We start from the raw sequence: 27,999 nt of genomic DNA, 5'->3' as shown, positions 1-27,999 counted from the left end.
AGAAAGCAGAAAAAAAGTTTAATTTTTAGATGAGATATTCCAGGTGCTTTTGTAAGAACTTAACTCTGTCATTCTATACAGAACATACAATCATTTCAACATACAAGTTACTCCACTTTGAATACTCTATGTTAAAGTTAAAAAGTTTTTAGTTTAAAGTTTAAAAGGCTTTGTCTTGTTTCCAAGGATAATGAGGCAATATGCTTATTAAAACACTAGTTTGCAGAATTGAGTACATTTTAAGTAGTTCATTAGAAATGTTCTTCATCTGTAACTTAAAAGTTAAACCTGAGGAATTAAGAATTTTTATTATCAGAACTGCATAGCAAAACCATGTCCAGATAATAGACATACCAAATAATCAATAGATGAAGATAACTTGTAAACCATTTAATAAATCCAATTTAAAGCAAAACATGTTAGGAGAGATACTAAATGATATCCAGGTTAGCAAAGTTTTGAAATGCTTCATATTTTTTTAATGCAACAAAAGTGTCAAATGTTAAGTGGACACATACACCTAATATCATTTATCCCATGACAACAAACTGCTGAATATTTGGTTGTTTGGAAATAATTATTTGGGCTAAATTCACTCTGCATGTGGCACTGAGCAGTCATAAATTGAAAGTGCAAATGCCTGAATGGAAACATAGCTTAAATCATTTACTTATGCTACTATTCTACACTGACACACTAATGCTGTGAGAGATGTTTACAACTGTACAAAGTCTTGATATAGAGCAATAAGCTTGATGAGAAAATACAAAAAGGCCACAGGTCATACACAAACTAAAGAATGTTAAAGCGCATTTTGTTCAGGTAGGTTTTTTTTTTTTTTTTGAAGTCTTCGTGATACCACTTTAAGCGCATGCTTTATTAAAAGAAAGAGCATCTACAAGTATCCCAACACTTAAATCCATTATTAACTGAAAATAATACCTTACATTTACATAGCATTTTACTGTGTTGAAACAATTTCACATACTCCATTTCATTTCTCACAAATTCTCACAAATGTGAGATAAGCTGAACAAGTTACAATTATTTTATGTAAGGCAGTGGAGGCCCAAAGATGAGAAATAGTTTATGTAGAGGTCACAGATCTAGTTAAGTCTACGTATGGTAGAGCTAAGGTGATTAATTTTAAATTTAATTAATTACTTCAAAAGAAATGAAACCAAAATACTTTTTATATTATATCCAAAAATCTTAAAGACTATTGGTTTTTAATGTAAATTGCTCCAAAACTTTGTTATATATCTTACAGTATGAATTAGTTATAAATTTGATTTTAAAGAGTCTCCCTTAAATGGTAAATTAGACTCTGTGCTTTGGTACTTTAGAGATATTGAAAATGTTAAAAAACATATACATGGATTCTTACTGCCCTTAGGCTCTCCAAAAATTTCCAATACTAATAAAAAGGCCTTTTAACCACTCACTTACAATATGACTTATTTTAAAACTGTTCCAAACTTATGAAGCTCCAAGCCAAGGCAAACACATTCACCCATCTTCTGCCCACATACTGTGAAATCCTCCACATGCCCATTCCCCAGGACCAACTTACAGTGAATGGGTATCATTAGGAAAATATATCAGGTTAAACTAACATAGCTCAAATGATTATGAATCAAAAGTCAGTACCTTATATTGATCCAGAAATAACAAATACTGTTTTAATTTAGTAATTGGGTAGTCTGAGGAGAAAAGTACCATGGCAATCTCTATTATTTATTTATAAGCCAGTACTAACCTTTATATGGCAAGACCAACAATATCTTTTCAATAAAAACAACATATACCAAATGCAATCCATTTAAACTCCAAACTACTCAAAAAGCTTTATGTATTTACATTAATCAAATATTCCAGGTAACAAAGCATATCAGGTCACAAATATTTGCATAATGTGAATACTGTAAGATACACACAAAATTAAAACTATACTGAACATGAGGTAATCGTTCTGTAATGATAAAGGAAACATACATGATGTATTATAATGTTCTAGTACCAGCATTATGAAATGTACATTTTGGTTAAAAATAGCAAAAAACTTTATGGTTATTTGGGTGTTGAGTAAATGTATGCTGACTATACACTTCCCTAAAAGAATATATCCAGTTTAAAATAAAATCAAGGAAGTTTTCTAGACCCATTTTATGTGACTATATAAAAGTGAACCATATTATAAGCAGTTAATTTGAATTTTTTATAAACTATAAAATTACTTTTTAGAATTTCTGACTTATTAACAAAACATTGTTTTTAACATACAAACTTTGTCACACTCCTCAAAAGTAGCAAAACTATATGCACAGTAAATCAAACTTCACTAATTATGGAAATCTAAATACAAAGCATGGCCGCCGTATCGCACTTAACTATCTGTTGTATGAATTAGCCGATGAATGGACACTGATCTAATAAATATGGGTTTTTATAAAAAGAATTGTGATTAAAAAAATTTAAAATAAAAAGGATTATGATGATTTGAAAATACAGTCCTTAGTATTTTTAGCCTGGAATCCACAATATTTTATAGTAAGAAGTCTACAGTGTCCTCTTCCAGAATTAATACTCTTTGAAATAATCATTTCCTGTGTATATCCTTTTCCAATTTTTTCCATGTTTTCAAATGAAACAAAAGTAACTATAATTTTAGAAGTATAGGTAAATCATGAAATGGAGTATGTTAGCCTTATTAAATTCTCATTACAAATTATTTACTTTTATTATTTGTACCACCAAAGATCAGTCACAAAAAATTCAAATTATACATGATACTGTTCATACTTTAATAAATGAGCAAATAAAACCAAGCCAGTATGTTTCTTTAAATGATAACATAGGAAAAATTACTGTTTGCAGAACAAAGCAGGCCACATCTAGCTATACAGTGGCAGTTAATGGTTTGTTGACACCGTACAGATGCCATCAATAAAACCCATGTACAGACAGGCATACCTCTAATACTTTCCTTTTGTTTACTACACCTGGAACCTTCAAAGAATCACTGTATATTAAATTTCTATGTGCACTCAGTTATTAAATGCTTGATATATACATATTTACCAAAAGTTAAAGACATATGTGACACGGTAAGCCCAAATAGTCAAAATGAATTCTAAAAAAATTCTTTTCTAAAGTGCTTAAGGCAATTCCTTCATTTCTTTATCCAGTTTACTAAAACCGGTTTGGGATTCAACTGCTAAAAGGGAAATGCAATACTAAATGCATGTTTTTATAAGACAATTTTTTTATACCTGTGATACATCCATTACCATCAACCTCTCATGCATTTCTTTTACAGAAAGCAATCATGTTTGACCTGCCAAAACAAACAGTAAATAAACTAATAAAAAATGTCTGAAAGAGTATACTATCTTCCCATAATGCATTAAATTGAGCAAAAAGGCTCAATATTTTTTAATTCAAATGACAATGAGAATGTTATATATTATCGTCAAGTTAACAATTACCTTAATGTGAGACTATTTAAATAGGCACTATCGATTATTTTCTAGTTCGAAAATTAGGGTGGCAAACTCTTCCAGTTTAACTTAACATACAAACTTAAAACCCTACACGTTTTGTTCTTTATATTTAGAGACCTTTAAGAAGAAGTACAGTAAGAGGAAAACCTCAGATTCTTATTTTGAAGTAATAATTGTTATTACTTCAAATAAATTTTCCAAATGAGTATTAGAAAGTTTTATATGAAGGGCTTCACATGATGGCATGAGCACAGGAAAGACTCATGCGCACTCCTCTAGCCCGACTGATACCCCGCTCCTCCATACCCCTGCGGCAGAAGGCTCTCAGCAGTGTAACATAATGGTCTCTGGCTTAAGTATCAGTTGACGCCGCCTGGGGCATGGAGCAGGAGCACGCTCAGAAGAAGGCACTGAATTAAAGAGAAGACACAATTACGTAAGATCGAATAGTAAAAAATTTTATACAAGAACTTCTGGCAAGAATTCTTCTGTGTCATTTTTGCTAAAACACACATATGTAACTGTTCACATTAAAGCACCTCCACTACTAAATTACTGCTTTCAGATTTGACTCCATGAAAGAGAATTGTAACTTTCTGTTTGCTTAGGTCCTGGAATAATCCTATTGTAGGGAACAGAACACCCAAAATCTTTTTCAAAATCTCTAGGAAGATCAAAAACCAAAATTATACTTGTTTGGAGAATCAAAAGGATATCTATTGACATATTTCATTTTCTCAACTGCCTTATAGTCGTTAAAAAACTACCAATATGTCATGAGACAACGGTGCAAATATAAATGTCTTCTGGAAAAATAATACCCAGTTCAAATAAAATTTCTCATTTAGGTTTGCTTTACCACTGAACAAAATATCCTATCAGTAAGCAGTAAACTTTAAGAGAGAATGAGCTATACCTATTCCACAGGCCTTTCTGTAAAAGGCAACTCAGCTATAAGCAGCAATAGTCACTTCTTGGGAGAAGGCTGTCATAACAATACACTTAAAATGAGAATGAAAGTCAACATGAGAAAGAAAAATCCAGAGACCACTTAAAAATGCTCAAGGGATCCTTAAATACTGTAATCACAACTTTCAGTTTGGCTCAAAGAACTTGTATTACAAATTTTAACCAATTTTTAAAAAAATAGGTATGTTCTACTCAATAACCATGGATTTTACTCTTTGTTTAACACATTTTCCCTAAGTTTGGGAAAGATTCTTCTATGATGATTTTTGGAAGAATTATACCCCTTTAGAAAATAAATGAATGTTGTAGAAGGATTAAAAGAAAAATAACCTCTGAATAGTTATGTTTGAAAAATTCATGTGGCAAATAAGTCAGAGATATGTAGACATTTTTCAAAACACTTGTTTAAACCATTCCAAATCTTTTAAAAAGCAGACATAAATGACTTCAGTATAGTTTCAGGCACCTCCTTTTATAAACTATCCTTCTGAGATAAAACTTAAATGGTGTAAGTTTTTCTACCCTATATATAACTTCAATAACATTTCATTCCTACTTGAAGTATTAAAAATCAGTATAATTATCAATTATTACCAAATTCAAGTGGGAATTTTACCAAGATAACTATTAAAGGTAGTATTAAACTAGACAACAAAATCAGAAAAGAAAGCTTTTAAAAATCTTATCCATCATCCAAAATGATGGAATGAAAAGAAGTCTAATTAAACAAGGCAACATATCAAGCCTATCCCTTTGCCACTGTTCGTGCAGCAGGTAAAAAACTAAAGTATCGGTGATTTTAAGCTACTATGTCTAGAAACTCTTCTATCCACTCTATTTTGAGTTTTAACCACAAGAGAAATATCATGGTATTTGGGAAAGAGAAAATGATACACAATCTAGTCAGTAAACAAAAGAGGATAATTTAGCAAAACTCAACCTACTTACAAAAGGAGAAAAATAAACCATTGTAAGAAAACCTTTTTAGCATCCCCAACCAATTATTTCAATTTTTAGAAAACCTTAGAAGACTATTTTTTTTAAAGCTTCAGTGTAAGAATGTAGTAATAGGTAGTGATGAGATAAAGGAAAAGTACAGAGAAAAGACGACAAGCTTTAAATGCTTTCCTCTCAGGTCCTGGGGCTACCATATGTAACTAAACATATTAGAAGAGCCAAAGTAATCCAAGAAACACAAAAATGAGTTTCTATATAACTATTTAAACACTGCCTTTCTTCCCATTTACTCTTCAAAACATCAGTTTCTTGCTTTCGTATCTGCTTGCTTGATGATACTGCACAGTAGGTTCCCGTGAGTACTTTGCATTAGATGCTTAATGCTAACACATTCCAGGCCTTAAAGCAGAGCGTAGCAAACCTGATTTCCACCACTCGTAAATTTCTGTGATTAGTAACTGCACAGAAAAGGTCACCCAATCAGAAGGGGGGTAAACATATTCTGAGTAAGCATTACTGAGTAACATTGTTTAGGCTGCTAGCTGAACCAGTCATTCCATTTTCACTTTTCTGAAGTGTTCTCACAGCACTTGGAACCTGCATCCCAGTATTCAAAGAAAGTCCACCACACCAAACCTGAGAAAAGACAAAACAAAGCTTCAGTCAGCTTTCAAATCAAATTAGAACTTAGGTGATCCTTAAAGTTCCATTTGAAAGGCAAAATGCCACATATGTGAACGTCAACAAGTTCCAAACTGATAACCTTCATATTTGAACTAAGGCGAAGTGGAAAGGCTAACTCAAGAATCTTTTAGAACCACTGAGGCCACAGAAGTCTTTGTGGTAGCTAGCAGAACCCACTGGAGCTGCATATAATAGAAGGAACTAAGGGCTGCAGAAATTTAGAGATTAAATTTTTTTTAAAAGATTGTATTATTTATTTTAACAGAGAGAGACACAGCAAGAGAGGGAACACAAGCAGAGGGAGCGGGGGAGGGAGAAGCAGGCTTCCCGCGGAGCAGGGAGCCCGATGCGGGGCTCGATCCCAGGACCCAGGGATCATGACCTGAGATGAAAGCAGACACTTAATGACTGAGCCACCCAGGCGCCCCTGGAGATCAAATTTTTAGGATTAATAGGCAAAAGACAATGGCTACTATTACTGATGCTAAACATCACAACTGGTGAGCAGGGAGCCTGCTTCTCCCTCTCCCGCTCTTCCCTGCTGTGTTCCCTCTCACTGTCTCTCTCTCTCTCTCTGTCAAATAAATAAATAAAATCTTTAAAAAAAAGAAAATAAACTTTACAACCAAGAGAAGTGCCCAAAGAGCCAATTTCCTCATCCCAATTTTCTTTAGATTGTGATAATGGAGTGTGGCCTGAAACTATAGGAATCTAACACTCCTGTGTTAAGAGTAAAATCCATTATCTTCTTCCCTAACTTGTTAATAATAAGAACCTTTTGTAATTCTTTAAAGACTTCTAAGAAAAATGTAAATAGCAATATCCAGATAAACCATATTGCCATAGTCTATTAATTATCATAAATGTGAATAAGTTTATGAAAGATGAAACTGCTTTGCCTGTAAACAGAGTAGATACCATTCAATAAGATGAATGACAACTGATTTGGAACAGACTCAAATGAATTAAAATATGAAAGAATGGATCACTTGAATTATCACCAATGCCTGGTTTGTAGCTGACATAGCTTGAGACAAGGGACCTCCTAGAAACTGTTGAAGTATTCCTATTCCCACCTTCAATTATATCCTAAAGTGTTTAGTATTTACTAAGTGATTACAGTAATGTACCAAAGAATTTATTGACCTGTGAAATTTATAGCTGTATGATTAACATTTCAAATTTTTAAAACTAGCAGGTTCAGTAATGATAACTCCCAAAACACAAAAGCAGCTCTGTGATTATAAAACCACTACATTACTTTTTTGGAAATTATTTAAGTGATTTACAAACCTATTTACTCAAAACACCTAGCACAAAGGTGCAAGGGCAAATCAATGAAGAAAGGTTAGTCTTCTTCAGTAAGTGGCACTAGAATTCTTGGAATCCATATGCAAAAAATTAGATCTCAAACCATACCTGGTACCAAATACAAAAAACAGCTCAAAGTGGGTCACAGACCTAAATGTAAAACCTAAAACCATAAAACTTTAGGAAGAATGCAAAAGAAAATATCTTTGTGAACTTGAGTTAGGCAAAGCATGATCCATAAAAGAAAAAAAATGGATAAACAGGATTTCATTAAAATGAAAACCTTCTCTTCAAAATGTTCAGAAAATGAGAAAAGCCACAAACTGGGAGAAAATATTTGCAAAACTGTTATTTGATAAGGGACTCATATCCATCATACATAAAGAAATCTTAAAACTCATTAATGAGAAAACAAGTAACCCAATAAAAAATGAACAAATAGTAGATACTTCACCAAAGAAATTATACAAATGGCAAATAAGCACATGAAAAAATGCTCAACATCATTTGTCCTTAGGAAAATACAAGTTAAAACCACAACGAAATACCATTACATGCCTATTAAAATTGCTGAACAACAAAAAATCTGACAATATCAAGTAACGGCAAGGATGTAGTAAATTTTCATATATTGCTAGTAGGAATGCAAAAGTCATACAGCCACTTTGGAAAACATTTTGGTAGTTTCTTTTAAAGTTAAACATGCACTTTCAAGTGATCTAATATTCTCACTCCTAGGTATTTACCCAAGAGACATGAAAATGAATATTCACACAAAAACCCATTTGCGAATGTTTACAGTGCCTTTATTCAAAATTGCCAAAAACTGAAAAGAATCCAAAAGTCCTTCAACTGGTGAGTATATATCATATCCACTAGAAGGACTAAAACTTAAAAAAGATACTACCAAATGTTGATAAAAATGTGGAAGAATCAAACTCTAATATACTGCTAGCAATTAATTAGTATAACCAACAACTCTGAAAAACCCTACGAGAGTTGATTACACACCTATCATACCATCTAGCAACTCCAATCTTAGTTACATACCCTGATGGAAATATATACCCACATTTACCAAAAGACATGAATAAGAATATTCACAGACATTATTCTAAACGTCCCCAAGGGGAGACCACTCAAGAACCCAATGATATATAAATGATAAAATAGTCACATAATGGAAAACTATACATATAAATACAATGGGAAACTATATAAGAATGAATACCACCACACAGAACATGGATAAATCTCACAAACATAATGTTGAACCAAAAAGATATTGTAGGATTCAATACACAAAGTTGAAAAGGAGGCAAAATGAATTTATGGTATTAAAACTCAAGATAGTAACCACTTTGCTGGCTGACCAGCAGGGGCTAGAAACAGGCACAAGGGGGCTTATGGGATTCTGGTTATGTTCCATTTCTTGATTTAGACACTGGTTACAAAAATGTGTGTAGTCCTGTGAGATTCATCAAACTGCATTCTTATAATTTGTGTACTTTTATGTAATAATATTTACTTCAATAAAAATACCAAAAATATACAGACAATCACAGATTTGGGAGAGGTAGATTAGGGAAAGAGGGAAGAATATGAAAAAAAAAAAAAAAGGTGTTTGGCTTCCCCAAATATATAGCACAGATTGTTCTCCTTAAAGTTATCAAATCAAATAAAATATAAATTGGTACTAACCATGAAACCAGGTAGTACTGGCTGAGTAAATTTCGTCTTAAAGGAATACAACAACTGTTTTGAGCTTGCATCATAGAAAGAAAGTTGACCTAAAAGGAAAAAAAAAAAGCCTAATTTATTACACAAAAACATTTAATCAAATCTAACATATCATCATGGGTAAATGTAATAACACATATTTTGGCACTTTTTTTGGTTACAAACTATAAGGACTAGACTCAGAAATTCTCACTTGAAAATCAGTAATCAGTAGTAGACATGTGTAAGAAAAAGCCCAAATCTAGTTTTCTTTCCTGATTTTCAGGATCTCCATAGTGCTTCCATAATCTGGCACTACTCTACTTATTCAACTATAAACTATTTATTTTATCATTATTTAACAAATGGTTTCCTTAACTCAGTAAAAACCAGGCTATTTCTTCTTCATTTTTACTATAACCAGCCTCTGTACCCAAATCCTATCATCATTTAAGGCTTACTTTATTAAACCTTGTCTTCTAAACACTTGAAGCCATACTCATTTCAGTCTCTGAAATCATAATCACTGCTTCAGTTTTGTTAATTTTTAAAATACCTCACAGTCTTTCAACATGACCATGCAACTAAAATAACTGTCTTTCTGACCACCTAACTGTCCAACCTGATGATCTCCTTACATCTGTTACCACTTCTTGAAATTCTTGTCCCATGACTTCTCTGTATCTCTAACCCTGAGGATATCTTCTGTCTCCTTTTCTCCTATTCTGAATGTAGATGCTTGTCCAGGTTCTGTGTTCTCTCTACAATGTTCCCTTAATGACTCAGCTGCCACCAAACAGAGAAGAGAAACTAATATTTATGTCTACCATTAAAGCACTGGGTTCTTTATATACAGTACATCAAAACATTAAGCAACCTATGTATGGCCACAAAGTAAACAGCAGAGCAGTAACATTTAATTGTTCTTCAGGAGCCACTCTGTGATGCAGTGTCTAACACTTGGCTTCAGCTCTACTTCTCTTCTGAGTTCTAACACTGAATTTCTAAGTATAAGCCAGCCATGCCACACGGTTGTCCTGCTGGCATCTCCTCTTTCCCCAGACTATGTTCCCCATGCTGCAGATGACATACCATCCTCTTGACCACACTGGCTGGAATCTCAGTCACCTTCAACTCTTCTTTGTTTGCTCTCCAATTCATATTTAGCTTTTGAGTCCTATGACTTCTACTTCTCAGAACCACCAAATCCATTCCTCCAGATTCCCCACTGCTCAGGCCCTTGTTACTATTAATCACTCAACAAACACTTATTAAGGGCTTACTAGGGGCACCTGGGTGGCTCAGTCATTAAGCGTCTGCCTTCAGATCAGGTCATGATCCCACGGTCCTGGGATCAAGACCCGCATCGGGCTTCCTCCCTGCTCAGCAGGAAGCTGCTTCTCCCTCTCCCACTCCCCCTGCTTGTGTTCCCTCTCTCCTGTCTCTCTCTCTGTCAAATAAATAAATAAAATCTTAAAAAAAGGGGGGGGGCTTTCTATGTAAAAGCACTTGCCAGGCAATAAGGATATAATACGTAACAAGACAAACATGGTGCTGCTTACACTGCTCAAAGACTGACTCCTGAAAAGTCTTACTCTATGTTTGCAATCTCTTCCACATTTAACCACTTACTCTCCAATAGTTCTAAAAGTAGATTATCATCATATGACTATAGTTTTTAAAAATGCATAGAAATCCCCTTCCCTCAACTACTATAAAAAAGACGAGCCTATTATTATTTTTCAAGGCCCTCAGAATCAGATTCCAACCTACATTACTAGGGATGGATTGGGCAATTTCTAAAGTCCATTCCAACTTGAAAAATCTGACTCCACCACTCTTTTCAGGTAATAAAAATAAGGTCAGGAAGGAATTAAAATGGACAGAAAAAATTTTAATGCTTAAGACAAAAATTAAGAAAATCATTCTTTCAGACTTATTAAGCATATTATAGATGAGTGCTTTTGTAAGGCTTCAGGCAAACATCACACACCCTTCCAGTCAATTCTAGAGCTGAAATTATGTTTGTGATCAAATCTTAGTAGGTCAAAACACCCTGACCACCACATTAATGGAAACTGTATATAGACGATTACCAGTGAAAAGTACTAAAATACAAGCAACTATGACAAAATGACTTATGAGAAAATCAGTAAACTTACCCCCATCAAAATCACAAAATACACCTATTCTCTCAGGAACAGTAGCATCCAAGGCTTTGACTTTATTATTATGCTTTGCTGCAAATGTGTTCTGTAGCCAGTTGTTGACATGGATACACCAACTAGTGTTTGTCTTTCCTAATTGGTCAAATTTCCCCAAAGTCTTGTATGCTACTCCCACACTGTAGGATTTACAATCCTTCTGGGCTTTGACCTCCCAATAATGTTGTCCACTTTCAATAGCAGTGTCTCCTGCAAAAGACGAGAAAGGTAAATTTGGCTCTAACTTCTTCCTTATGAGTCACATAGATTTTTACCCACCTCTCATCCCACAAAATGGCACAAAAAATCTGATTCAGAAAAATAACCATATTAACACACAGACACTAAATGCAGAGTATTTGCTATAACTTTACTTGTATATTTACTACTAATTTTTCTGATTTATAAAAGGCTTTAGAACTTTTCTTCCTTACTAGCTCCTCAAAAGATATGCATATACTCTACTGGGTATTTACCCCAAAGATACAAATGTAGGGATCCGAAGGGGTACGTGCACCCCGATGTTTAGAGCAGCAATGTCCACAACAGCCAAACTGTGGAAAGAGCCAAAATGTCCATCAACAGATGAATGGATAAAGAAGATGTGGTATATATATATATAATGAAATATTATGCAGCCATCAAAAAGAATGAGATCTTGCCATTTGCAACGATGTGGATGGAACTGGAGGGTATTATGCTGAGCGAAATAAGTCAATCAGAGAAAGACATGTATCATATGACCTCACTGATATGAGGAATTCTTAATCTCAGGAAACAAACTGAGGGTTACTGGAGTGGGGGGTGGTGGGAGGGATGGGTGGCTGGGTGATAGACATTGGGGAGGGTATGTGCTACGGTGAGTGCTGTGAAGTGTGCAAGACTGCTGAATCACAGATCTGTACCTCTGAAGCAAATAATACATTATATGTTAAAAAAAAAGAAGAAGAAGATAGCAGGAGGGGAAGAATGAAGGGGGGCAAATAGGAGGGGGAGACAAACCATGAGAGACTATGGACTCTGAAAAACAAACTGAGGGTGTTAGAGGGGAGGGGGGGTGGGAGGATGGGTTAGCCTGGTGATGGGTATTAAGGAGGGCACGAACTGCATGGAGCACTGGGTGTTATACAAAAACAATGGATTGTGGATCACCACATCAAAAACTAATGGTGTAATGTATGGTGATTAACATAATAAAAAAAATGAAAAAAAAAAGATATGCGTATACATAGAGCACTACATAAATGAAGCAATCAATGATTAGACAAATTGAAACCCGCCAAAAGTAATCAGGCTTCAAGAGGGATAAACTTTGGCAAATATTCATTCAGTGCACAGGCCACTCCAACTCTAAGTGAGTGGAAAGCCCACGAGTGTGACCGTGATGCCTTTAATATCAACTGACATAATGAAGACTATGTGTATCCTACCCAGCACTGTGTATGATTCCCCAGTGAAACGATCTCTGCTGCCTCTTACTGCTGGTGGCCTGGAGCCTATGGATGTCCGTTTGGGGGATGGTGTGCCACTTCTATATAAACAGGAAAAAAAAACAAATATTCTAGGTTATAAATGTTTCACAAACTAAAATTACAAATCATGAAAGGAAACTTTGAAAAGATGTTTAATTATGTTGCACAAATAACACCATTTACTTTTATCTGAATTATTATCAAACAGAGTTGTCAATTATAAACACTGAAATGTAAGAAGTCATCAACACAAAGCAGGCTGAACACTAATATCATGCAGACTGAACAAAGCTTATATAAAGGACACACAGTTGATATAAGAAACAATGCCAAAATGAGACAAGATAAAAAGGAAAACAAAAGAACCGAAAGGAAGAAAAAAACTCAAGAAAGGTAATGGATTATAGAGCTTACATTTCTTGCAGTTAAATTTAAATTTTAAAATGCAAAAATATGATTATAATGAAAACTAAATAACCTTTTCATAAGCAGCAAATATTTTTGTTCTGGATCTTTTCTTCTTAAAAAGAAGAAATAGTAAATGCCCAAATCCATGCACAGGATAATATAAAATATTATAAAGCATTTCTCCTACTAAAATGAACAAGATTCAACCTGATCTCCCCTTACATCAAATTATATGATATGATAAACAGGACAGTATTAGGCCTTTCACTAAATCTCAAAAACGCAAAATAAATCAAAACCCAAATATGCCTAAAAAATAACATTTCAATTATATTGAATCACTGCATTTAAAAAACAAAAAAATCATAACTTACCAGTAGTAAAGAAATAAAGGGAAAGCATGGAGAAAAGACAAAAAACATAACTATTAAGAGTAGCAGTTTAAATTTCAAAGAAAAGTTAAATAAGGAGGACTCTTCCATTGCAGCTTCTAGACTTCCAACCCTAAGAACATTTCTGCAAGCAGTACAACAGCTATTACTGTCCTAGGTCAAACATGATCCCTCCCACCTCTCCCCTTTACCAATACCTTTGCAGCTTGACTGTGTAAAAAGTCTACCTGCACTCTAGATCGTTTTACTAGTTTCCGAAATGATCTCTTTGCCACCCAATTCATCTTGTTCACTGTTACCAGATAAATCTATGTGACACGCCTACTTTAAAATCTTCAAGTATTCTTTCCTGCCTACAAACAACTTAGCTTGGCATTTCAGATTCTTCTGGATTTGGTCCCAATCCGCTTTTCTAGCCTTCTCACCCCCAGAGAGCAGCTAAATGTAGCAGCTAAAGTGTTCCTTAAACTCAAGCAACCTGCTTCAGTGCCTTTTCTCTTGTTCCTCCCTCTCTCAATCCAAGTCCAAACGGCATGCATTCTTCTACTTTCTTGAGAACCAGCCTAAATACTATTTCATTAATGAAAATCTTCCAGATCTTACCAGGCTAAATAACACTTCTGAGGAATCCAGCTCCAGGCCAAAATCCTATGTGTAGCCTTTCAGGCCCAACCATAGACAAGTATAAAAGGCTTTTAGTGACAGGCCTAGGAGGGCTGCCTTTCCCATACCAGACTTGGTGCATAGCTAGTTCACCACAGTTTCTGAAGGGAGATGCAATTCACCCCCACCCCAACCCAGTGCTCATATGCGTATCTGCATTCCTAGCTTAAGCACCTCTATTCAGACTCCCCCTTATGAGACCTTTTCAGCTGCCTCTGTATAGACCTCCTTACAGGGGACAGGGGTGAGGTGTGTGGTCTGAAGACACTCTCTCCACTCCATCTCTATACTTTTCCACTTCTAACCTTCCCTCTTCTCCCTTCTTCTTGGCCTCAGGTCCATAAAACAACAGGAAGAGCATTCTGTTTGGGGCTCTCTTGGCAGTGAGATGATCCTCCAGATAACCACCATTTGCAATCTTTGATTTAACTGACCCTCACCCAGTGCCATTCTGTTGGGAAAAATGGAACACTGAAGAGAGCTAGCAGCCTTTCCTTTGAGGCCCCTTGCTTATACTATCACGTAAGTGAATATAGGCTTGATTGTTACTTTTAGTTTGACTCAATGTCCTAATTGATCACCTTAAAACCTGGCAGCTCAAGACATCTTTCTTCCTCAAAATCCTTTATTCATGCTTACCATAACATGTAATCTCTACCTTGTATTACTGTTATTTGATTATAGATATGTATCTTATATACATAAGCTAGGGCAAATTTCTTAAAGGCAGGAACACTGTTTATCCCTATAAGCCCCACCACATCCAGCTAACACCTTACATGAACAAATATTTATGGAAAGAATAAGTGTATATAACATTCCAGAAGTACCCTACACATAAAATACCCTTAAAAAGGAGAAAGAGAAATAATATGATCTGAACTGCTAAATACAAGCAGTCTATAAAAATCTCCAAGTGACCAAATGAAACTTCATATATAAATCCAGCAACATTTTATAATTTATAATATGCTAACGCTGAAGTCACTTTCACTAATAATGAGCAGATAAACCAGAAAAAAAGAAAATAATTTTGAAAAGGGAATACATTCTGGTTTCTTCAAATTAGCACATTATTAATCATGCAATTTGAATTGATTCATCTTTCTGAGCACTGTCCTAGTAATTTCAGTAATGACCTTTATGTTTTATCCTTGATACTTCTGAAACTGCATGATCACTACACAATATAGAACACTTCAAACCTGCCTCGTGTCAAATACAAATAAAAACAAAGCTGTAATGTTAGATATAGTGAATACAGCACAAGAAAGATGCCAGGTATAAGTAAATGTAGAAAAAATCAGATGAGGGAAGATAACTCAAGAAAGACTTTAAAGCAGAGCTTATTGTTTTGTTACCATATACAATATAATCTAAACAGTATGCAGCATACTCTAATACTGTAAATTCAAAACATAAGCTACCAATACAGACAGTCTACACAGAGCAGTATTTTAGCTTATGAAAGCGCTGCAATGGCTTCTGCTTATTGGTTAAAAGAAAAATTAAAGTTATTCAGCCAAGCTAGATATACTAAGTCCTAGAACCAGACAGACATAGATCATCACCTTGTATGTTTCTTCAGTGAAGTAACATGGACACTGTTAGATAAAAATAGGCAACTGTTAAAAGAGACTGCTTTACAACTTAAATTTAACAGCTTATACTAAAATTAGATCAAAAGTCTGCTGAGAAATTTTTTTTAATTCACTGTTTTAACTCACAGTGATATTACTTTATTTCAGTTTGAGCAAAATTTTCCTCTGTTAAAAAAGAAAGAGGGGCGCCTAGGTGGCTCAGTCGTTAAGCGTCTGCCTTCGGCTCAGGTCATGATCACAGGGTCCTGGGATCGAGCCCCGCATTGGGCTCCCTGCTCCATGGGAAGCCTGCTTTTCCCTCTCCCACTCCCCCTGCTTGTGTTCCCTCTCTCGCTGTGTCTCTCTCTGTCAAATAAAATCTTTAAAAAAAAAAAAAAAAAAGGAAAGAGGCTCCCATACTTTGGAGACTGTCTAAGTAAGTCTGACAACAACAAAAGGTCCCAAGACTTCCTCTTTGGTTCATAAGGTTGCTGATCAGGGGCAAGACAATGGGACAGTACATGCTAAAAGCTGTCATTTAAGGCAGACCTTCAGGTAAGACAGGTGATCTATAAGTCTAAAATTCAGGAACTTCTCTCTTAAGCAGTTCAAGTTGCTGTAGATATAACTTTAAAGAAATGGATTGCTGAAATGTGTAAAAAGAGGATTAGGAAAGAAAAAGTAATAAGAAATGTTATAACAAATTCCAGTATTGATAAACAGTATTATATTCCTCACTACTGTGGTGTTATTAACCTATCACAAATCATAGTCATTGTCAAGTAAGAAACAATGTACAAGCAGGTGTCCACATAACAGATCTAATGAACTGGCTTACCTGCCCTTATTCTCTTTCCCTTTCATTTTATTTTCTTGACCTTTTCCTCCAGTAGGATCCCACTCTACACAGGTATCTTCAACTCTCAGGTTCAAATGGGATGATGAGTTATCCAAACTGAAGTTTAGTGCTGTCCAAAACAATATTTCACTTTTTAAAAAATATAGAACATACCCATATTCTGAAGCACAACTATCATCACATTATTTTCCTACTTAATTTATTCAACACTATAGATAAACTTTAATAAAGTTCAAATTCCTAATGCTAGCATTTAAAGTACCCAAAGATAAGGCTGTAATTTACTAACTCCTACTTTATTGACCATTGCTGTTCTCTACATATCCTGTAACTCCAACCAAATACAATGTACTTGCATGGCCTCTGGTGTCTCTGCTATTCCTTCTGCTGGAATCTCCACCAGCACATAATAATCTCAACTTTCTGTTATTAGAATATCAGTTGATTATCAGCTGATTGCTACGACTAAATAGGAAGAGGAGCTGGTGGTAGACTTGAGGATGCGGAAAAGGTGATGTGGTGTAAAAAATTATACAGCCTGGCACAAACACATTTTCTCTGAGGCTCTAATACTTAATATTTTCATATTTAAACTCTCAGTAGTTTTGAATTAAAAAGCACAGAGAAACAGCCTATGACAGCAGAAGCAAGAAAACTGGCCCAGCTGGTAGAGCTAGATATGACTTAGATGGCAAAGACATGGGGAAAGGACGACTTCCATGAAAACAAATCAAAAAACTCAAAACGTCACAGGAGTAAAAGGCACAGCATAGAGCATATAGTCAGTGGTACTGGAATAGCATTATATGATGACAGGTGGTAGCTATGGCTTGCAGTGAGCACAGCACAACTACAGAGAAGCTGAATCACTATGTTGTACACTTGAAACTAATGTAATGTTGTGCCAAATTTTAAAAAATAATTTAAAAAATGAAACAAAACTATGCTTTTCAAATTACTTGGTACTTTGGGAAACTATCTATCTTACTCATAGACTTACTCAGAACTGCTAGTTTAGGAAATCAATGTAACAAGGTATTATCTTCTCTCTTTGAAACTGAAGGTAAATCATTAAAATGTATTGATTAAGCTAAATAATGCAGAATTCCTCATGTTCTCAAATGCAATTCCTAGAATCTCTGCCTTAAGCAAGGTATCATCTACTACATAGTTACCAACTAATCTGCTTCTGTTAGTTATATTTTCCTTCAAAATTTCAAATTTCTGGTAATTACTCATTGTAGTGATATTCCGTTACAACCCTATTTCACTTAAGGATATTACTCGATTTAGCCAAAGCTTCAGTGTATCTACAAAGTATGCATCATCAAACAACAAAATAGTCACATACAGAGCCTAATGTTTACCTAGTAAATTAAAAATTTTTTCCTTCACTATTCTGTAAAGAGCACTTTAATTTTTTATTTTTTAAAGATTTATTTATTTGTCAGAGAGAAAGAGAAAGCACAAGCAGGGGGAACGGCAGGCAGAGGGAGAAGCAGGCTCCCTGCTGAGCAAGGAGCCCGATATGGGACTTGATCCCAGGACCTTGGGATCATGACCTGAGCTGAAAGCAGACCCTTAACCGACTGAGCCACCCAGGAGTCCCAAGAACACTTTAATTTCAACTATGCATCTGACCATTGTTCACTGTCTTTATTTATAAAATAACTTTCTAAATACAAATCTACTGACCATACTACTTCTAGGAAATATCATACTAAACAAGTTGTTAACTTTTCAAAATTTGCAATGTAAACAGAAATGAACTTACAGAAAGAATATAGTTTTTCAATACAAATGACAAAAAAATTCCTAAATAAGGTTACTAAATAGGCATTTAATAGTTACTTCATAAGTAGGTTACCAAAAAATTAGGATTAAGCAAATTTGAGACCCTGCACTATCAAGAATGAACTGCCCTAAGAAAAGAGGGTTGGGGCGCATGGCTGGTTCAGTCAGAAGAGCATGAGAATCTTGATCTCGAGGTGGTGAGTTCGAGCCCCACACTGGGTGTAGAGATTACTAAAAAAATAAATAAATAAATAAACTAAAACAAAAAAACCCAGGGTTTATTAACCCCTATATTAGCTATTAGGCAATACATGTGAGGGTATCTACTGGAGAGAAAGAAAAAGTAAGTATTACTCTAAAGTGCAATCAATTCTTAGCTGCTTGTTAAGATCTAAGGCTTTATTTTTTTTTTAAGATTTTTTTATTTATTCATTCGAGACACAGAGATAGAGAGAGAGAGAGAGAGAGCATGAGCAGGGGGAGAAGCAGACTCCCCGCTGAACAGGGAGCCCGATGTGGGGCTCGATCCCAGGACACTGGGATCATGACCTGAGTCAAATGCAGATGCTTACCCATCTGAGCCACCCAGGCACCCCGATCCTAAGGCTTTAAAAAAAAAAATAAAGGCAAGAAAAAAATCCTAAGGCTGTTCCCTAATGTTTAATATGATGGAGAAGGGTGGAGTCATGAGTGGCAAGAAAAGATATAATCTCCAAGCCAACTGAGACTAGACTTGCTAAATACCACAGCATGCAGACAGAAAGGCACGGGCTTCAATCCCAGAGGTATAATCTTTTATCTCGCTCCCTTTGTTTTGTTTTGTTTTGGACACTATCCCCTTTATGGGACCTCAACTAAGTCACTGAGTCTCGCTAAGCTAACAGGGATACGGTGTAGTTTAAAAAAAAATTAAAAAAAGGACTGGTCTCAAAAGTGAGGTCTCAAACATCAGTCCTCTCGCTCACATCACCTAAATAGAGATAGGTATTAGTTTCTGTATCTTTAAAAGTCTGTGAAAACAAAGTACCAAAAAATTGAAGCACCATTATGCTTCATGTGTTTGTGTTGGTGGCTGCTTTCTTGGTACTCCATATCATAGCCACTATCATTTCAAACTAGAGAGTAATTTGTGATTAATATCGTATCATTTACCTTTACAAGGAAGTAAGGGATAAAATACTTAAAAATTCTATACATAAGAACTTAGATTACTCATCACATGTGACAGTTCCAATGACAAGAAACAATGCTACATACATTGGAGAGACAGAAATGAAAAATGTTCACTGTTTCCCACATTGAACACCATTAAAAGGCAGGATATCAAATTTTGGTAGGATTCCACTATTTAATCTCCATCTCCCTTTCCCTCCAGTTCTTTGTTCCATACATTTATTTCTACGGTTGGTCAAAAAGCACTACAGCAAGCCAAAAAAATTAGCAAACAATTGTTCAACATGTCATTTTTTAAAAATCTGAACTTCTCCTCTGGAGCTCTTCCTCTCATTAGTAACTACTCCAGTGGTATGGAATAACCTTAGAAAAGCTGTGACCTACAGCCATGTAAGGGACAAATTTTATTCTAGGTCTCCCTGAAGGTCAGAATCAATGTTTAGTAGGTCTCAGGGTTCAGTTTCAGTCTATCCCCACCCCAAGAGGTTTACCCCACAGTGAGAACTCTTTTTCTTTCTTTTATAACTCCAACACAACAAACTGCTGGGATTTTTTTTTTTTTAAGGATTTTACTTATTTGAAAGTGAGAGAGAGAGCATGAGCAGAGGGAGGAGCAGAGGGAGAAGGAGAGGCAGACTCCCCACTGAGCAGGGAGCCTGATGTGGGGCTCGATCCCAGAACCCTGGGATCATGACCTGAGCGAGGCAGACGCTTTACCGACTGAGCCACCCAGGCACCCCTCACAGTGAGAACTCTTGAAAGGACTAAAATCAACTTAGTCTTTCTCTACAAACACTAAGACCGAGAATTTGACTACTAAGATTCAGACACTGCCAATAGGAGCAGCCAGCCCAGCTCCAAGAAGACTACGAGCCAGCTATTCATTTTCCTGAATCTGTGGAATTTGCATAGAAATGTACATGTCTGGGGCGCCTGGGTGGCTCAGTCATTAAGCGTCTGCCTTCGGCTCAGGTCATGATCCCAGGGTCCTGGGATCAAGCCCCGCGTCGGGCTTCCTGCTCAGTGGGGAGCCTGCTTCTCCCTCTCCCACTCCCCATGCTTGTGTTCCCGCTCTCGCTATGTCTCTCTCTGTCAAATAAATAAATAAAATCTTAAAAAAAAAAAAAAAGAAATGTACATGTCCAAGTTTGGTCACTAAATTTATTATAAAGGGTAAAAAAGAAGGAACAAAAGACATAAAAAGATACAATACTCCTGAGGGAGAATAATAATGTAATTTTACTGGACAAGGGCTAAAAACAGTTCAAGTTGTGTAGAAAAGATTAATCTACGTAAATATGACTATACTTTGAAATGGTTAAAATTTCTAAAGAAACCACAGTAACGTCTCAGTTTGATTGCAAGTAATTTAAAGTAATTGCATTTCTTGGCTATCTATAGTTCTTGAATAAAAACATTTGGTAATCCAAACAAATTATTCAACTTAGTTTTTTTACCTTTGTGATGCAAATACAGTCTTTTGAGTTTGCCTTGTCAATAACTTATGGACCTCATATTTTGTTTTATTCTGATATAGTATTTTTATTATCACTTCCAAATCATATCAAACTCTGGTATGCAAACCCATTCAAATGATATATGAACTAGAACACTTGAAGGCTTGTGGAACACTTGAAGGCCCAAGTACCTCAACAATGTGGAGAATCTGATTCTTGAAGTAAACCCAGTCAATTATCATCTCACAACTGACAAGATCTCTAGCATTATGGCCTTCCAAGTGGTAAATATCTTAAAAATCTTCTATGTTGAAATACGTTATTCTAGAGTTTTTACTAAATACAAATTGCTCTGAAGACTAGAAGCACCCAGGTTCCAGGCCCACAATAAGGGCTGGCACAGAACTTGGAAACAGATTCTTAATTACACCTTTCCAAGTTAGTTCTAGGGATCATGGGAAAGTCATTTAACATACTTAAACTTCACTTTCTTCATCTGCAAAATGGGTATCAATAATATCTAGACTACTGATCTCTCAAGATGGTTTTAATGATGAAATGGAGAACTCTGAGAGTGCTTTGTAAACAGTAATAAAAATACAATGTTAATTTCTAAAATAAGGTTTAAGAAAACATGGGGCACCTGGGTGGCTCAGTCAGTTAAGGGTCTGACTCTTGATTTTGGTGCAGATTATGATCTCAGGGTCATGAGACTGAGGACGCATCGAGCTCCGCACAAGACGTGGAGCCTGCTTATTAAGATTCTCTCTCTCCCTCTCCATCCACCCCGTCCCCCCTCCCTCTCTGGAAGGAAGGAAGGAAGGAAGGAAGGAAGGGGAAAGGAAGGAAAGGAGGAGAACCTGAACTAAACTGAAATGGTACTTCCCTATTATTGAGCCATAATCCATTCCCTGAGAAATCTGTAGGCAAATCTCATTGATGCCTATGTATTTATACTAGATTGCAAATTATAAACGAACATCCACCAGAGCCATCATCTCAGTCTATTTTACCCATCTGAACACCATCATAAAAGATGAACTAATGGGGGTGCCTGGGTGGCTCAGTCGTTAAACATCTGTCTTCAGCTCAGGTCATGATCCCAGGGTCCTGGGATGGAGCCCCGCATCTGGCTCCCTGCTCAACGGGAAGCCTGCTTCTCCCTCTCCCACTTCCCCTGCTTGTGTTCCCTCTCTCACTGTCTCTCTCTCTGTCAAATAAATAAATAAAATCTTAAAAAAAAAATGAACTAATGAAAACCAATTTTGTAATTCTAATTTTCCCATCTTAAAATTCCTACTGCTGGGAACTCCAAGTGTGTGTATGTATGTACACATGCAGTGGGGAAGAAGTGCTACCATACATGAAATGCTTCCTGTCACAGTCTTGAATAACTTCAGATGTTAAGTTTTGTTTTATGCTGTATAAATATCTATGATCTTACCTTTGGTCTCTAGAGTCACTGGATCAGAATACTCTCCAGCTACAGCTTTGTTACAAGCTCGTACTCTGAAATTCATATACTTTGAATCAAACTTCAAGCCTGAGAAAATGAAAATGGTTTTCAGATATGAAAAATAAAGGGATCTACTCCAAAAGTATGAATATGAACCTTCAAACAGACACTTTCCCTCCTTGGAACTATTTCTTTACTCCAGGAGAGTACATGTTTATGTTAAAACGATAACACCTCAAATAAGAGGAATCATGATTTATCTATTACTTTCTTCCAAAGAAATAAATTATAGTTTTCAATGTGGATTTTTTTTAAACCTAGTGATAAAAAGGTACTCTCAAGCCTTGTTAAAAGTGATGTTTTATTCAAGGAGAAATTTAAAATAACATTCAGTTTCTGGAAAGAAGACACCCTAAAGAATTTTTATATTTATGAAACATTGTCTTTTTATGTGAAAAATGAATTTAAAGAGAAAGTAGAGCATAGGAATTAATAGTAAACTCTGAAGTTAGTCAAGTCTAGATTAAAATCTCAACCCATGGCGCGCCCGGCTGGCTCAATCAGTAGAGCATGCAACTCTGGTTCTCAGAATTGTAAGTTTGAGCCCCACGATGAATGCAGAGATTACTTTAAAAAATAAAATAAAATCTTTAAAATTTCCGTCCAAAAATTACTAGCTATGGGACTGTCAACAACTTGACAGAGGCAATTTTTGTATCTGCAAAATAGAAATCATAAAACCAACCTCATAATTGTAAAGATTAAATGAGATATGTTGTGTAATACACTTCAGCCCAACTCCTGACAAATAGTAAGTGCTCAATAATGGTAATGTTACTGCTCATGCATAAGAAGTGTTGAAGAACTCTGGAAACATCTGTCCATTTCAAATACCTAAAGTCCCCTATATGTGGAAATACCTTTTGTGTGTGTGTAAATACCTTTTTAAAGACTTTTAAAAGGCTAACACAAATTTCTAATACCAAGTCACAGCCCTTAAGTATTACTGTGAAGGTAATCATAAAAAGGTAAAAGCAACAGTATTCATGGTGCCACTGAAATGTAGGGTAGTATGTACACCAAGAAAATTGACAGCTTTTTTATTCTTAGAAAACCAAGGTTAAAATTAAATGTTATTCTGAAATATTGTTTCCAGAACACCCCTTCATGTTTGTTTTACATACATTGTTTTACCAGATTACAAATATCCAGAAGTAATTAAAATGAAAGTTTTCCTGATATTTTAAGAGAAACTTACTTCTATAATGAATTATAGGGAAAGTCAGCGTGGCTAAAGAAACTTAATCTTTTAAAGTAACTCCAAATATTTTTCACAATTACATTTACTTTCTGAGAATGAGATTCATGAAATGCAGTCCTTTTACCTGATAGTGTATACTCGGTACCCTTAATATTATCGATTACTTCCCAGCATCGTTCATCCTTTACACGTGGAAGTCCATCAAAATTAGTTTTCCGATGTTCCAGTATAAAATGATCAATCTTATTATCTTCTTCTGGCATTCTCCAAGCTACTGTTACAGAATTGTCAGCCACCAAACACTCTACTGGATCTATCTCTGGAGCTTTAGGGACTGAAGAAAAAAAAAAAGGTTCATTTCATTTATTATAGTAATAATCCAATATTTATGTTTGTCATTCAAACTGCTTTTCATGTTGCTTTTGAATGGTGCAACTGAATGAGGCTAAGAGAAAGGATAACCTAATAAATGCAAAATAACTATTTTTCAAAGTTCCACTTAAAAATTCATGTTTCAAGTTTTTTTTATAGACTTATGCAAAGTTTATTAAAATCCTAGTTGGCAAAAAGCAATTCAAACATGCCAAAGATAAAGAATCAAGAATAACTTGTTATTTCTCAACACATACTTCTTAATCTGCTACTTCAAACAGCTGTAGAATATATATTAAATCACTGAAGACAAAATAGAAAACTTTGCTTTGAATCCAATGATTAAAGTAATTTAAGATAGTTTCAATGTATTTTTAAAATCTTATTTATAAAAGAATTGTAATTTCTCATCACTAAACAAAAATGAACTCCCAATACCCCCCAAAATACTTTAGGATTTTTAGATGTTTCTGCAAAGAGTTCTATGAGTCATTAAAATTAACCAGGGTAAATGAGCCATAACTAACATGTATGAACAGTAATTCATTTCTTTTCCATAGAAGAGATTTTCCATAGCTCCTCAACATCAACAGATGTTCCATTTGCAAAACAAGAGACTTAATTGAAGAACATGGTCCTCCAGTGACATAGATGTGTCTAAAATGTGTGAAACTGCAGATACTGTATTTAAACATTCTGTCACTAAAAAGAGTTTTTAAAAGACTTATTCCAAGTATACAGGGCTGGTTCAACATTCTAAATCAATTAATGTAATCGATCACATTAGAAGAAAAATCACATGATCTTATCAACAGAGAAAAAATATTTGACACTCATGACAAAAACTCAGCAAACCAGAACACAGAAGAACTTTACTTGATAAAGAACATTTGCAAAAAAGCTACCGTTAACATTATACTTAATATTGAGAAACTAGACACTTTTCTTCTAAGGCAAGTCCCCCTTCACCACTCCTATTCAACACTGTACTCCATGGAAGTTCTAGCTAAATGCAATAAGATGAGAAAAGGAAGTAAAAGGTATACAGATTAGGAAGAAAGAAATAAAACCTCCTTTGCTCATTGATGGCATCAATGTCAATGTAGAAAATCTGAAGAATCAAGGAAAAAAAAAATTCCTGGAACTAACAAGCCATTATAGCAAGGCTGCAGGATACGAGGGATGTACAGGCAGAGTAGAGGGGAATTTTAGAGCAGTGAAACTATTCTGTATGATGTCATGGTGGATACGTGATATTATACATTTGTCAAAACCCAAAGAACTGTATAACACAAAAAATGAACCCTAATGTAAACTAAGAGCTTCAGTTAATAATAATGTATCAATATTGGTTCATCAATTACAACAAATGTACCACACTAATGCAAGATGTTAATGATAGGGTAAATTGTATTTGGGGGAGAAAGGATATATGGTAAGTCTCTGTACAATCTACTCAATTTTCCATAAACCTAAACCTGTTCTAAAAAACAAAGTATTGATTTTTTTAAAGATTTATTTATTTATTTTGAGAGAAAGAGAGCATGTGTGTGTGTGTGTGCGTGCACGTGTGCACACAGTGGGGAGGAGCAGAGAGAAAAGGAGAGAGAGAATCTCAAGCAGACTCCATGCCCGGTGCAGAGCCCGATGCGGGGCTTGATCTCAGGACACTGAAATCTGACCTGAGCCGAAATCGAGAATCCAGGCACCCCACAAAGTATTAATTTTTAAAAACTATGACAACAAAAGAATTATATACAGAAGTTAAAATGCAAACCAATGTGGAACTTAACAAATAATAAAGTAAACCAAGTATTTTACATCTTAGATAAAATAATCAAGACCAAGATGAGTCCTTGGTGCGCCTGCGTGGCTCAGTAAGCTAAGCGTCTGACTCTTAATCTCAGCCCTGGTCTTGATCTCAGAGTCATGAGTTCGAGCCCCATAGCCTAGCATCAGGCTCCACCAAGCTCTTTATAAAAAAACAAAACAAAACAAAACAAAAAACACCAAGATGAAAAGAATTTGATGTAAATTTTACATCTTCAAGCCTAACTAGTAACAAAAGGAGGAAGGGAGAAAAATGGGACAACTGATCTCCCTTAACTATAGTATCCAAAGTTCAATTCTTGTATGTGTGTAACTGTACAATAACTATTTAGAATCTGATATGCCTTATTAGTAAGACAAAAGACAACCAAATAAGTATATATCATTCGTCATTACTGTTAATTTCCTTTTCTGTTTTGTAGGATCCTTGTCCCTATAACACATAAGAGACGCTAATCTCTATTATTGAAACGTAAGTGATACAGATTACTATTCATTGCCAAGGGGATAAACCACAGGCATTTATGAACTTAATATGCTCTGCACTGCCTACATGTGAGGAAATGTAAAGGCATATGGCATGTAGCAATTTCATAATTTTGCTGAGTCAAAAACCTGTATTTAAAGTTCCAAGAGGCTAAGAGAAAGCAAGAATCATTTAATTTGTAAACAGGCCCAGCTAACACTCCACTGTCTACCTCTTAATTCAGCTGCCATTCCTGTAAGAATGTACTGGAAAGTAGGGGCGCCTGGGTGGCTCAGTCGTTAAGCGTCTGCCTTCGGCTCAGGTCATGATCCCAGGGTCCTGGGATCGAGCCCCGCATCGGGCTCCCTGCTCTGCCAGGGGCCTGCTTCTCCCTCTCCCACTCCGCCTGCTTGTGTTCCCTCTCTAGCTGTCTCTCTCTCTCTCTGTCAAATAAATAAAATAAAAAATCTTAAAAAAAAAAAAAAAAAAGAATGTACTGGAAAGTAGATACTTCTTTCTTATGAATAATGGTCCGCAAAAGAGAACAAACTGCTGAAGTAGTAACTACGGTAAAAATGAAAGAAAAAAAAAAATCCAAGAAAGTGGTGATAGTTGGGAGGAGAAAGAAAATTTAGATAATTTAAGACTGGTATATCAAATTAAGGTTTACTTGGGTCTAATATGTGGAAAGTTCACCCAAGATTCTATACAGAAGTAAGAGAAGCGTTCATCAAATGAGGGAGAGAACTTCAGGGGAAGATGAAAGGTGGTACACTTGTAACATAAAATATTACTTAGGAACGCAGAACTCTCTTTGAAAATGAGAATGGAAAGCAATTTCCATAAAGTAACACTTAAGTGGCAATAGTGTGGAAACTGGTTCAGGAATTTGACATTCTCCGCATGTGAATGTGAAAGGACAAGTGGCATCAACATTGCCACAGACATGTTTCTCTTCTCAGCTGTAGAAGCTCAGAGAGGAGAAGGATATAAATTCTTAAGTTTCAATGTATAAAAAATAGCTTAGAGTAGAAGAAAATGACTGTATTTATTACCATCCATCATCATCACTTCCATCTTTCAGACTCAAGTAAGTCTACAACTCCTGTTACTATACATAATACAGTGTAGAGTTTTGATTTTTGTGGTGTTTATGGAATGGATTATTAAAGGATAAAGCTACTCATTTTTCTAAGTTAATCTGACTCCATCTTATGGAAAATTCTTATGCTATAGCAGAATAAAAAATTAGTGATAGGAGTTCATCTTTCATAAATTCTCACAACCTATTATATTTTTCCTTTCAGATGAAACTCCTCCACAAAAGGATTTGTTTTTATTATACCTCATTGCTTTAGACTGTCTTAACAGTTTCCCAAAAGAGGAAATCCTAACTGTGCATGCAATCTACTTGACTATATAGTAAACATGGCCTTAGTCTATTAAGCCATCACAGAAAATCCAAGAGA

The 27,999-nt window shown here is 35.4% G+C and overlaps 1 protein-coding gene across 4 annotated transcripts in view; it reads right to left on the bottom strand.

The window, feature by feature from the left end:
• Position 1: 1 nt before the first annotated feature.
• The window catches only part of FSD1L (fibronectin type III and SPRY domain containing 1 like), a 65,056-nt gene continuing 37,058 nt past the window's right edge, over positions 2–27,999 (bottom strand). For 2 of the 4 annotated variants that reach the window (XM_036111431.2, XM_078061546.1), the window contains exons 7-14: positions 23,987–24,196; positions 22,590–22,688; positions 16,701–16,830; positions 15,854–15,886; positions 12,778–12,878; positions 11,306–11,557; positions 9,126–9,214; positions 2–6,065 (exon numbers count right to left, since the gene is read on the bottom strand). In XM_036111431.2, coding sequence (XP_035967324.1) covers positions 5,943–6,065; positions 9,126–9,214; positions 11,306–11,557; positions 12,778–12,878; positions 15,854–15,886; positions 16,701–16,830; positions 22,590–22,688; positions 23,987–24,196 — 1,037 coding nt within the window. In that variant the 3' untranslated portion in view covers positions 2–5,942. The remainder of the gene's footprint in view (positions 6,066–9,125; positions 9,215–11,305; positions 11,558–12,777; positions 12,879–15,853; positions 15,887–16,700; positions 16,831–22,589; positions 22,689–23,986; positions 24,197–27,999) is intronic. The other 2 variants (XM_036111433.2, XM_036111434.2) reach the window with 2 other exon arrangements.

This window comes from Halichoerus grypus, chromosome 14 (assembly GCF_964656455.1).
Source record: "Halichoerus grypus chromosome 14, mHalGry1.hap1.1, whole genome shotgun sequence".
NCBI lineage: Eukaryota > Metazoa > Chordata > Mammalia > Carnivora > Phocidae > Halichoerus > Halichoerus grypus.
The sequence above is the reverse complement of the archived record's forward strand: the minus strand, read 5'-3'. Positions and strand labels throughout refer to the sequence as shown.